Below are 13,571 nucleotides of genomic sequence, written 5' to 3'. Positions count from 1 at the left end.
GATGCCTGCGCAAGATAGTTCCCAGGTTGACCGATTTCTACTTCCCGTATGTATTGCCGTTGCCATGAGAGAGAGAGAGAGAGAGAGAGAGACGAGGAGAAATGGATTTCAGAGCTTTAATGCACCAGAATTCGTTAAAAAGAATGATAACAGTCTTAGATTTCTTTGCGAAAAAAGATATTGATTTTCGTATCTTTATGTACCTATTGATCAAGAAGTAATGATTCAATATAAAATAATTAAAACACAGATTAGCCATATATTCCTATATTTTTAATATTTTTGTGTCTTAGATAATTGTATTTATTATATATTCCATTTCTATTTAAAAGTAAGCCAATTTTAATTTATCCTGAAAGTTGCGACAGGTGCATAATAAAAATTTACAATTGTTGTATAAAACTTATATAACATTTGATATTATTTATGTAAAATATAAGAAAATAAAGTATATAATTGTTTTTTAAAATAAATTTTTAAACAGAATTTCTTGAAATTTATTCTAATAATTGCCTGATCTTTGTATTTACGTCATTTCATAGTAACGCATAAAACTTATGTGTACAATAAACTTAGATAGGCTGCAATATTTCTTTTCTCTTCTTCTTTCTCTCTTTCTTTGTCCCTCTTTCTCTAAAAGAAAAGATACACCTCTTAAACCACCCATCCTGTTTACGATCGATGGTCAATGCTGCAGTTTGTCGAATCCTCGAGAAATACTAGCCAGCAATTTCGCGTAACGAAAAACAAATAGCAACCCATCCATCGCGGACTACACGAAAAGGAAAATTGGCCTAACAGAAACACGTGTAATTCGAAAATCGGAAAGAGAAACGAAGGGAAAAAAAGGAATATTATCTGAAACAAGTGGCATACAATGGGTTTGCAAATGCAGTGAAATTTTCATTTCAAGAAGCCAAAACGAAAGAAAAAATAAAGATAGATAAACGGATATTTATTTGTATATTTTATTAACATAGCACATGCGCGCATGTTCCATTGTTATTAAGACGACCGTGGAACGCGGAGAAGTTTAAGAGCAGGATAATCGGAATTGACGTTGCGTAAAGTAAAGGGTGAAGGGCCCTTGGAGTGCCTGAAGATCGGTTTCGTCATTGACCGGAAAGGAATTCCACGTAGCTCAAGAGGAGGAACATTCGTGTGCAAATGGGGAAGAAAAGCCAGCGTGAGCCGCGCGTTTTTAAGCTTCTTCCTTAACTCTCTGCGCGCGACGTATTCGCCTCCCGTGCGAATACTGGGGACGCGGATTCGGGCTTTGTGCCTCGTGGGGATCGCCAAAGTGGAAATCCTTTTGATACGACGGACCATGCCATCCACCGCGCTGTCGCAGGATTCTCGCGACAAAGGATACACGCCTATTGAGAGGACAGGGAGTGACGCGTCCTGAAAAATTAGGTTTGCGAGAGAAGTACTAAGGAACACACTCACCGCCTACTTAATAGATGCTTCGTAACAGCACTTAAGTTTTATTATCTTGGTTAAGACAATTTTATAAAAACCGCGGTCACTGATATGTAAACAATTTTTTACACTTATTTTTTTTATGTCGCTGAAGAGAAAAGATTCTTTCTAAACTTTAATTATAATATCGAAATATCTCTTATATTACAGTACAACTAAAGCAGAAAATACAAAAAATATTGATAATTAATACTTTCATAATTAACTGTAGATAAATATTAGTCCAGAATATTTTATCGGAAATTGGAAATTTTAATTACATATGAATAACATTTTCATTCAAATAAATTTTCTTAATATTTCGACTCATCGCAGAATCTTTTTCGAGAGATAAATAATAACTCTAAACCAAATAAATACATGATACATGCCATGTGGTAACAAATTTCAGATTAAACAAATAACTATAATAATTATTATAGAAATGAATACCAGATCTTTTATATGATATGTGTAAAGAAAATACAATTTAATTTAACATTTTATAATTTAAATTATGCGAATCAATATATCTTCGATGGCGACGCTTCTTCTCCATTTACAGATTTTATTGCCAACGTTGTCTCCAGAGAAAGGTGTCTAGAAAGAAGAAACGTTCGCAGCTCGGTTTACGGAAAATCCGCGTAAATATTTGAATATCGTCCATTCCCTTCGTGCCGACTCGTACGATGCCTTGCCTTGCATCGGATGAGAAAACAATGGTATCCCTTTCGTCGAATCTTAAAATCGTAATACGTTCGCATCACTCCTCTTTTTACACGTTACCAGATAGCGAAGAATTATTTCGAGTAGAAATTTAAAATGTCACATATCAGTCTTTCAAATTTTATGCTAACTATTTATTAAAAAACGCACATATTTAATAATAAATAAGTGTTGTTGATTATTGGTATCTGTCAGAAATAAAAAAATGTACTAACGATGCATCATGCAATGCAAATGGTTTTCGTTTAATGCAAAAAGAATACATTTATATACCTTATTAATTTTATACCGTTTATATATATATATATATATATATATATATATACATGGAGAGAATTTTCTTTTAAAAATTACCCTGAAAATCGTGGTAATTGTAAAACACAATGTGAACTTCGAAGAATTTTATTGTACTTTTAACAAAATATAATAAAATTTTAATAAAATTTGGCAAAATTTTAGTAAATTTTGCTATACTTCTAACAAAATTTATTAAAACTTTGCCAGATTTTATTAAAATTTCAGTAAATTTTGTTAAAAGTATAATAAAATTTTTCAAGGTTTACATTATCTCAGAATTACCACGATTTTAAGGGTAATTTTTAAGAGATAATTCTCTCTGTGTATATATACGTTATTGATTTTAATTTAATATTAAATTAAAATACGTGGATGTGAGAATATAAAATTACGGCATTATTATTATTAGGTTTTAATGTAGAAAATTTCTGTTGCTTGTACAATCGCGCTCTAATGCGTCTGATTAGAAAAACACTGGTCAAAAGATTGCTGGCATTTAAGGTGGGAAAAATAGTCATTGCGCGAGAAAACAAACGGAACAGTTAGATGGTTGTAAAACGTAAAGCGCGGCGCGGCAACAGTCGCGTTGAAAATACCATGCGGAGAAACCGTCGAGTGCCCTGGCAGATTGCCATTGTCGCCGGCACAATTCAATCGCGAAGTTAGCTCGCTCCCTGTAGAAATCACATAATGTGCGGTTACCCAGTCCACCCACTGCCACCCTCGCCCGAGACCTGCACCTCCGTAACTCGCGTTCGTTTCAGTAGGTTCTACCTGCCCTCTCACTCACTCACTCACTCACTCTCTCTCTCTCTCTCTCTCTCTCTCTCTCTCTCTCTCTCTCTCTCTCTCTCTCTCTCTCTCTCTCTCTCTCTCTCTCCCCCTCTCTCTCTCCCTCTAAACCTGCGGTAGGTGCCACGGGAGCCAACAAATCAAAAACACCCCCAAAGAGCCACCCCGAGGAAGTCCTCGTGCACGACGTCTACTCAGAACTCGCGGCACTCGCGAGAGCGAGCGAATTAAAACGCATCGCGCCGCGGGGCACCAGTTAGATTCGCGTTGTTAGCGTTTCGGGATAACGAAGCTGCTGACGGATTCGAGGATTCGACGTTGATTAAATTCGAGATGAGTGAGATCGACTGAACGATTGTTAACTTTCTCTAACCCGTTAACTATTACGAGTTAGCTATTATATATATTTATACATTCTCAGCGCGAATTTCATATTCAAAACGTTATTGATGCATCTCTCAAGTGACACAGTTTCTGAAAGCGTGTAAATCATCTTTGTATTAAAAAATTAAGAAATTAAATTTAGAAACAATTGTTACATTGTCTTAAATAGCGGCAGGAGTTTTTATAGCATCCATAATTTATATGTTCAATAATTTTAATAATTTGTGTGCAATGTAGTTATAACGATATAAAAATAGCCAATTATTTCAAATAAAGAGATATTAAAATTTCACTTACTTTATTGGCAAAGAGCACTTTAATCGCGCATCCATTTTTGAACAACATCATAACGTTTTACTTTTGAAACGTCCGTCGCGTATTGCACAGAAATGCTGTACTTGTCAGAAAGGAATATTTTAGAATACTTCTCTCTTAATTATCTACTGCTGCTCTTGGTTGTTATTAGATTGGAGCAAGTTACCAAGTACGCAGACGTGCTTCCTGCCTTTGAGGTTCTTACGGAATTTTCACGAACTTTAAAACAAATTAATTACTGTAATAATCACTACTGATGCAACAGCTTATTAGCTGTCTGTAAAACGTAAGGTTAGCATTCTGAAATATATTTATCTGTAACAAAAAACTTTATTTTTCAATAATTCAAATTTTCATTATTGCATTACTCTATGTAATTTCATAATGTATAATTATTATTTATAATAATCTAATATTATAACTAATTCACATGTCCACGTATAATATAGTATGTATTACAACGCGTTCTGAAAGTTCGCAGAATGATTGTTTAATATGCATAAAATTATTAAATGTGATCTCCATGATTGAACATACAAATGCAACAGTGTAAGCTAAGTACAGTGTGGAAGATGATTAAATCGCAATCATTGGTTGCGATAGTAACAAATAATTATAGCTAATTGTTTAGTTATGTTCTACCCGTGTAAACCACGTGTATAATTAATCATCAATGTAAATATTGTTGCCGCATTAATGATCACTAAATAATTGATTTCATCGATATGTTCGTCGTGTCACCGTTCTTCTTTATTTATGCGTTATCGTTCATTAATTCCTACTCTTTGATAATTAATTCATTTAAACTAATTTAACTTTAAATGCTAATTTTCTATGCTAAGTATTGTACTTTTTTTTTTATTTTCGAAAAATATCCAATTAGAGAATATTATAAAACTCGATTTTAAATCGTTTTTAACCGATAACACGTAATAGAGTCTACGTCTCTTTCACTTTTGTATATAAGATGCATCTGTGCGTCAAAAGGAGGCAAGATATTGCGCTATAACACGGTTAACTTTGTAAATGTTCGCACGAGAGTATAATATCGGCTCGCAATTACGTCAACGGGGCCGACGAGATCACTTGCACGCAAACGTGCACGCAATGAGCAGTCTTGGCATTTAATCGGCGTATTAAGTCAGCGACGGCGCAAAGAATTGCAGAAGGAATATCTCGTCAAAGACGTATCTTGATCTTCTCAATGGAAAGCTCAGCGTTTTATATCTTGTCGTCAATAAATAGTAATAAAGGAATAAGCGAGCTGCAATGAAATAAGACGATTTTAACGTCATCTAATATAAACGTCATCGTGATACATTAATCTATATATGGATATTAATTCATACGCGTGTTTGACATTTCAGTCGGAAAAAGTCGTTGGCCGTTAAAAATCCCTCGCGATCTCGATGAATAATTAAGAAATACCGAATTAAAGGTCAATTCATTCAAGTTTTGAAATGTTAACAAAATATCTCGTTGAGATAAGAACACAATAATGTAAGTAAAACGTATGACGATAACAAATATAGAATTTTATAATTAAAGATGATGCAAACAATAATACACCTCAGTTATTTAAGACAAAAGAAAGAGAAACTCTTTAGAAGAAAGAAAAATGTTAATTCTTATAAATATTGAGAATAAAGAATTTATGAATTATAATAGATTAATTATTCAATAGGGTAACGGTCGCAACTACTGATAATGTTCTAATTAACTGCTGCTTTTTCTAATTACAATATCGGAATAAAAAATATAATTGCGCTATGTAATAAAAATGTTTTAATGTTAAACTAAATCTAATATGATTAAATATAAGTAATATAATTAAACATAAGTAAAAGCGTGATATTGGATACACAGGCAGTAAATAGGGAGGCAATATTAAATACATACAGCAGTAATCAAGAGGCAATATTCATGAAACATTAACTGACAGTAATAGGTTTAAAGCCTTTTTTTCATTATATTTTAATCAATTAGCTTTCGAGTTAGTTGCTTCATTTTATGTATATTAAATTTTTATTTAAATAATGATGAAAAAGAATGTTTATTATGTATTATAAAAACTACAAAAACATTTTATCTTTATAAGCATTTCAATTGCCACTATGTGCTTAAAAAGACAATAACTGATAGTAAATGGTTATCCTATAATAAGATAAAAGTTTCATATTATATTTGACACGTTTATGTCGATAACCAGCTTTTGTTGCAATTCAAATTTAATAAACGTTCTGATAATTATTTTATTATACTTCTTAAGAAATTAACCCATTGTTTAAGCTTTTTCATTATAATTTTATCAATTATTGATTTCTATCATCGTTTATAGGTACAATGGGTTTTACTATTCCAAGACGACTTTCGCGAAATATATGTCACTCACGCTGACGTTGAAAAGGATTTACAACAGCACCCAATTAGAGTGGCAAAACGTAGATAGAGAAAGGGAGAGAGAGAAAGAGAAGAGAGAGAGAGAGAGAGAGAGAGAGAGACGGAAGGAGAGTGAAACACGAGTAGGTTGATTCGTGGCTCGGAGTGGTGAGTCGAAGTAGGTACACTGAGAAAAAAATATTTTACAATCAAAAAAATATTAGTTGATTTAAAAAAATTATTTTTTTGAATAGTTGCAAAGATATTATATATTTGGATATTGCAGTAAATATTATTTAAATTAAAAAAACAAAATGTAAAATTAAAGCATAAATTTTTTTTATACTAGAATATTTCAAATTAAATTAACAAAATATTTACTTAATTAAAAAATGTTTGTATTTATTTTAAAAATTGTAAATCTTTATTTAAAAAAATATTTTTTTGAATAAAAAAATAATTGTATTAATAACATAAATAATTTCTTTAAAATAAAATAAAGTTTTTTTTATTTAAAAAAAAATTATTTATTTTAAGAAATATCAATATTTATTGCAAGAATTATAAATATTAATATAAAAAAAATTTTTTTTGTATAAAAAAATAATTGTTTTAATGACAGAAATGATTTCTTTAAAACAAAATTAAGTTTTTTTAATTCAAAAAAAATTTATTTATTTCAAGGAATATAAATATTTATTGCAAGAATTGTAGATATTAATACAACAAATTTCTTTTTTAAACGAAATAAATAAATGATTGGTCTTATGAAAAAAAAATTTTTTTTTAAATAAATTTTTTTACTAAAATAAATTTATTTATTAACTTTAATAAATACATTATTAATTTTAAAAATTATTTTTTCTTTTATAAATAAATATTTTCTTCTAATCAATATTTGTTTTTAATTAATATATAATAAATAAAATTTTTAGTGTTTCTTTGTACTATTGTGTGAGTGAATAATATTCTTTTCCTAGTTAAAAATTTTTTAATATTCTATATAGAATAAATAAATAGAATATTTTATTTACATAAAACACTTTATTATAATAATTTCAAATTACAAAATTAATATAATTGATATCAATTTATATAAAGAGCCGTAAGTAAAATACATATTATATAAAAATCAATTTTTCTTAAATATAGATAACTTAAATCTAAACAATTAGTATTAAATATCCTTTTTATGTTCAAAGAATATAGAAGAATTAATATAAAAAGAAAAAAATACATTATGACATATGTAAAAACTTATGCTATTATATATATTAAGAATATATATTTAATGAAATATAAAAAATAGACAAATAAAAAAAGAAAGCTCTAAACAATAAAATAAGTAGAATGCGTATGATTTTATTTTGTCGTTTATAGCTTTCTCTTTTCCTCTATACACTCTCAAATAATAATAATTATAAAGGAGAAGGAATATAATACTTATTATTTGACATAATGTGAGCATTATAAACTTTGTAATCTATAAGATTATTTTGAGCTATAAAACCCCATTCTTTATTTTCTTTTATATTAAATGCTCCATAGTTTTCATAATAATGTGTATTGGTAAATTTATGATATAAAAAAAATACATTTTTAGAATTATTAATTATAATGTACTTAATTTTTCCAAAAATTGGACAATCATATGTTTGTGTATTTATAAAATTATTAATTTCATAACGAGTACCATATAATCTTAGCCAAGAAACACAATAGTCATTGTCACAATACGTTGGTAACAAATGTTTAAAATCATTATAATCATTTACAAAATGTAATTTTGATATAAATGGTCCATAGGAAAGTCGTACTGAAAAACCTTCGTTACAAATAAATCTGTGACACAGTTGCATTTGATGTTTTAGTGATAGAGAATATGCAGGGCATTTTCTAGAAGTAGTAACTTTACTGTATTCTTTGATTTGTTTATGCTTTGCTTCAAATCGCATTGTAGAAAAATTCTTTAAAGGTCCAAATTCACGCATAATTTTTTCATAATGTATTAAATAATGATGTTTTACTTTGAACGAACATTTAAAAGTTGTTGAATACAACTCTAAATATTGAGATACTAATATTGCAAACGAGTTTATAATATCATTAGTAACTGATTCTAGCATAGAAATATTGACTATTTTACGTAGCATCACATAAAGTTTCCATACTGAGCTTTTGGTAGGAACTAAATCGCCTATAAATAAGCCAAGATTAAAAACTAAATATTGCATTTCTGATGCAGATAAAATAATCATTCTATTTATTATGGACTCTAATTTTATAATAGGAATATTTTTATCAAACGAATGACAAAAATTCTTAATTCTGTCATTAAGTATCTCTACAGAAAACGCTTTCTCATTACATATAAGCTCATATAAAATTTTTGCAATGTCATATCTACAAATACCCTCCAGCAAGTCATGCATAGGATCTACTGAGATATTTTTAGTTACGTGGAAGTTTATAATGTTATGAAAAACACAATTTTCTATAATCCCATGACTTTTCTCGATAGAATGTTTCTTATAATTTTCAATATTTCTTAATAAATTGTTGTTTTGAAACGTAGTATTACGCATTTCAGCTTTAGAAATGTAACATATACGACAACAATGACAAGAATTAAAACTTTTGGTAAAGCCCAGAATCGTATTAAGTCCCAAGTTATCACCTAGTATATGAGATAAAATAAAGTAAACTTGTTTTGTTTGTCCTTCTATATTAATACAAATTCCTTTAGTATTAAGTTCATTAATTTGGTTAATGACATAATTAAAAATTTTTTTGTTTCCCAAAACTTTATGATCGAGATATTTATGCAATTGTATTAAAAATATGTTCTCCAACAAACTAGAGAACTCATTTGGTAAATCACCAATAGCACAATACACTGCGCCAATCTTATTTTTATTTTTACAAGAACCCAAAGGATTGTTAATTTCTAGGTCATCAAAATATAACACAAGTGGTAAGATGATTTTATCTTTTGAATTTTTTTCAACGGATCTCCAAAAATCAGTTTGGAAAATAGAAAAAAAAGCTTCACTTTCTTTGCTCTTTTCAATATAGGACATTATCTTTTGATACACATTTGGAAGTTCTAAAAACTTTTTTAATATTAATTTTAAGGGTATTATGCTTAATTTCTGATGTTGTAGATGCGAGTGATGTCTTTTTTTCACTGTACTAAATGATAAAATAGAATTTATATTTACTAATTTTGGTAGAAACAAGCAATTTCTCTCTTGTAAATACTGTAATGTTTTATATTCTGATTTAAATGGTTTAAATCCATTCTTAATAATATTTAAAAAAATATCCAAATCTTTCACATCTTTAAATTTCTTAGATAAAACATCTAAACACACAGAAATATAATTTATGCCTATATATTTTACAATTTCATGAATAACTTTTCTATTCAAATTTCCATAAGCATACAGTTTTGTTATAAAACGAATAGAATATTCAGAAACTATTTCTTTTAAATGTTCGGTATTAATTTCGCCTATATCATCAATCGCATCTAATAAATTTTCAGTATCATAAAATTGGAAGTTATTTTCGGTATTGGATTGTGGTATATTTTGAGAGACTACATTATTTGTTAAAGATTGATTTTGTTTTACAGAAGTATTCTGCGAAGATAATATTTGACAATGTGTATTTAAAATATGTTTCCGTAAAGAGTAGACGTTATTAAAATTACCTATGCAATTCTTGAAATTACATTTAACAGTAGAATACATAAGCAACTTGTGTCTTAGTTTTATATGTAACATTAAGGTGTCTATGGATAAAAATGTGTGTTCACAGAAAAAACATAAAATCATTGTGTGAAAAATTATAGACGCATATAATATATAAAACTTATTAGTCTAAGTAAATATCAGGGTTGGAAAGTAACAATACTTTAAGAGTTATCTTTTTCCAAAGACTTAGATATCTTACTTAATACATATTCAATACTAGGAATTATAGAATCCCATTTTGTAGTAAAATTATATATACCTTTTTGAATTAACATCCAAAGATATTCACTCATTATAGGATAGTTCATTTGAAAAACATGAAATGTTTTGAAGCATACATCGATTGCCTCTAACATACTATTTGTTTTGTACAAAATATCATCCACTTGAACATAAGTTTCTTTAACTTCATAAGGAGATCCCAGAATAATTATATACGGTTGCAAAGTAATTTTTAACATCTCAGCATGTTTCCTTGCTTCTTGTTTGATTAATGTCATATCGCCAGGAATCTGGAAATACAGAATAAAAAATATATATAAATAATTAAATTATTATACAATAACATTAAACTTTAATTTTTATAAAATATTAATTAATTTTAAACTTTACTAACACTTGCATGTTTTATCAAGCTTGCTTTAGCATTAGCTATTGAAGGTTTGTAGCATTTGCCTTTATATTTTTTCAATCCTTTTGGCGGAATTAAGTGTGGAAGTAACATGAGACCAATAGCTACTTTTGTATCTGCAAAATAAAATTTATTTTTTAATATGTTTATATTTTTAATTAATCTGTATTTTCTAATATTCATCAATTTTTCAATAAAACATTTTTATAATTATAGTAAATAAGAATGTTAAAAATAAAAAAAATAATTACCAGTTGAAATATCCTTATTGTTTAATTTTTCAAACATCAAATTGACTTCGTCATGTTTAGTATTAATACACGTTGAATGTTTTAGCATCACATCCATAAATTGTTGCCATATATTTAAATCTAGATTTACTTTGCTTAAATTCATTGTGTCGAAATCTTGGATAATTAACTGATGTCCTTGTGGATGTTTTAATATAGGCCATTTATTAAGTAAATCATGCAAAGTTTTTTCTTCAAAGTTATTCAAGTCTTTGCGTCTGATATCAAAAGTAAGCAGCCAATTTTGAAGAACTAATTCCCATGGAGCTACATTTTCATCTAACCATTTGATGCTTTCTTGTATTTTATTATCTATTTCCTGTGGAGCTACAAAATTAAATTTTATTATAAAGTAATTATAAATTATTTTATTCAGTCCCGTAATTTCGAATTGAATAGAGCAAAGAATTTGGAATTTATAGTTTAATAATAAAAAATTAATCACTTTTTATATTTTTTGTATTTTCTAAATTCGTTTAAGCAAATGTTACTATAAACATATGTTATCCAAACAAAGTTTTACAAAAATGTATTTAAAAAAAATTTTTTTAATCTATCAATTTTTAATTTATTACTTTGACTATGAAATTTAATGGAGTTTTTAACAATATTATTTAGTATTTATCGAATAAAATTTCAAAAATAATATATATGTATTATTATTTTATATACCGGATTGAAAAAATCATTTGTATATATATATATATATATATATATATATATAACACATACCATTATCTACTTCTTTATTTTCTTCTTTTTTTAAGTTAGACTCAAATTTTCGATATAAAGTGCACCTATTTCGCCACATATTTATTAATTTACCGCGGGCAATTATAGATTTCTTTTTAATAGAATCTTTTTTTGATATAGGCGGGATGTAATATGTTGTTGCTACTTCAGTTGGAAAAGTAGAAACTATCAGTTTTGCAATACAATCAGCCAAATCGTTAGTTAATCTATATAAAAACAAAAATATATAAGTATTACATTATATACATTTAAAAAAATTAATGAAAACAAGATAGAATATTGAAAAACATACTTTGTATTTTTCTCTTCTATATCATTAATGATAATATCACATAATTTATTTCTAAAATTTTCTTGCAATTGATTCTCTCTTTCGTAATACGTTAAAATCTGTTGGCCTATTTTATATTTTAAAAGTAAATCCTTCAAAGATATAATATAATCTTTGAAATCATTTTTACACAAATTATTTCGTTGACTTAATAAATTTTCTTTCTCATTACTCAGTGAAGGTAAATTGATTGAAGTCTCAATTTCTTCTTTGTCATCTTGTAATTTCTATTATGAAAAAAATCAGTTTTTGAAACATATGTAATAATTAAAAAGTTAATGATTTTTAGTAACGTATTATAACTTTATTAGAGAGATAAAAATATTTAGAAAAACAGAGCATACCATTCTTTTTTTAGATGGCGAATTTTCTATGGTTTGACATGTATTTTCGATTTTATAATGCTTTTTCCAATAAGATATAAATATCACTCTCTGTCCAATAATTGGTATTAATTCAGAAATAATAGATTCTGATAAATGTTGTAATGTATCCATAGTAATCATATTTTCTAAAAAAATAACACATCAAAATTAAACTTTTGTCACGGATTTGGGCCTTATGTATTAAAATATAATAATTATACACAATAATATATAAATAACTATACATAAATAAAATATACGAAGATTTAAAAATTCGTATGAAAATCTTTGAAAATCGAAGCTATGAAGCTTCGTACTTTTGAAGATACATCTTCAAATGTTCGAAGTTAACTTGAAAGATTCGAATTTTTTAAAGTTTTGAATATTTAAAATTGTCAAAATTGTCAAAAGAGCCCTAGTACAAGTATGATAAAACATGACAAGCAATATTGAAAATAAAACAAAATGACTTACTTTCAAAATTTTCGATGAGATTTTCCAGCCTCAAATTTTTTAATATTTCTTGAATTCCTTCATCAGCCATGTTAGAATCTGTTTATAATAATAGATTTATAAAAGCAAAATTTTTGAGAGCATTGATTTGTATTGCTAAGTTCATATAAAATGCAAGAACGGTATATTCTTTGAAAAGTACATGGAATATAACAAACTCGAAATGTGATCGTAAATAAATATATGTTAAATCAGTTAAGAGTCACATTTCTACCGAAAAGTTTATACAGAAAGCAATAATAAGTTTCAAAAACAAAAGCCTACAAAATTTTAATTTTTTTGTGTTCTGGAAAACAAAAGCTTTTTATGTAATTTTGCTCACAAAATCTAAATCTAGCCAGAGAATTGCTTTATCACGTAAGGTTTTCGAGATAAATGGATAAAAATAGCACAAAAACAACGATTTTTTGTTATTTTTTAAAAATATTCTAATTGTAAAATACTGGTTTTGATCTTGAAAATGAATTTTGGTTTTCAACCTAACGATTTTTTTTTCTCAAATTCTATATACGAATCACAGAGTCTCAGTTTTTGCTGTACGACACACACACACACACGCACGCACGCACGCACGCA

General features: G+C 27.6%; 2 protein-coding genes across 4 annotated transcripts in view; both read right to left on the bottom strand.

The window, feature by feature from the left end:
• The window catches only part of LOC105839444 (opsin, blue-sensitive), a 245,783-nt gene that overhangs the window by 169,734 nt on the left and 62,478 nt on the right, over positions 1-13,571 (bottom strand). The gene's annotated exons all lie outside the window — the stretch shown is intronic.
• Positions 9,387-13,026, bottom strand: LOC118646384. The gene is made up of 4 exons (XM_036289091.1): positions 12,957-13,026; positions 10,995-11,360; positions 10,729-10,859; positions 9,387-10,624 (listed from the first exon to the last, which is right to left on the bottom strand). Exons 1-4 carry the CDS (start codon positions 13,024-13,026, stop codon positions 10,274-10,276), a joined length of 918 nt encoding a protein of 305 aa, XP_036144984.1. The 3' UTR covers positions 9,387-10,273.

The sequence above is a fragment of the Monomorium pharaonis genome, chromosome 6 (assembly GCF_013373865.1).
Source record: "Monomorium pharaonis isolate MP-MQ-018 chromosome 6, ASM1337386v2, whole genome shotgun sequence".
Taxonomy (NCBI): Eukaryota; Metazoa; Arthropoda; class Insecta; order Hymenoptera; family Formicidae; genus Monomorium; species Monomorium pharaonis.
This window is presented reverse-complemented; position numbering and strand designations above follow the sequence as displayed.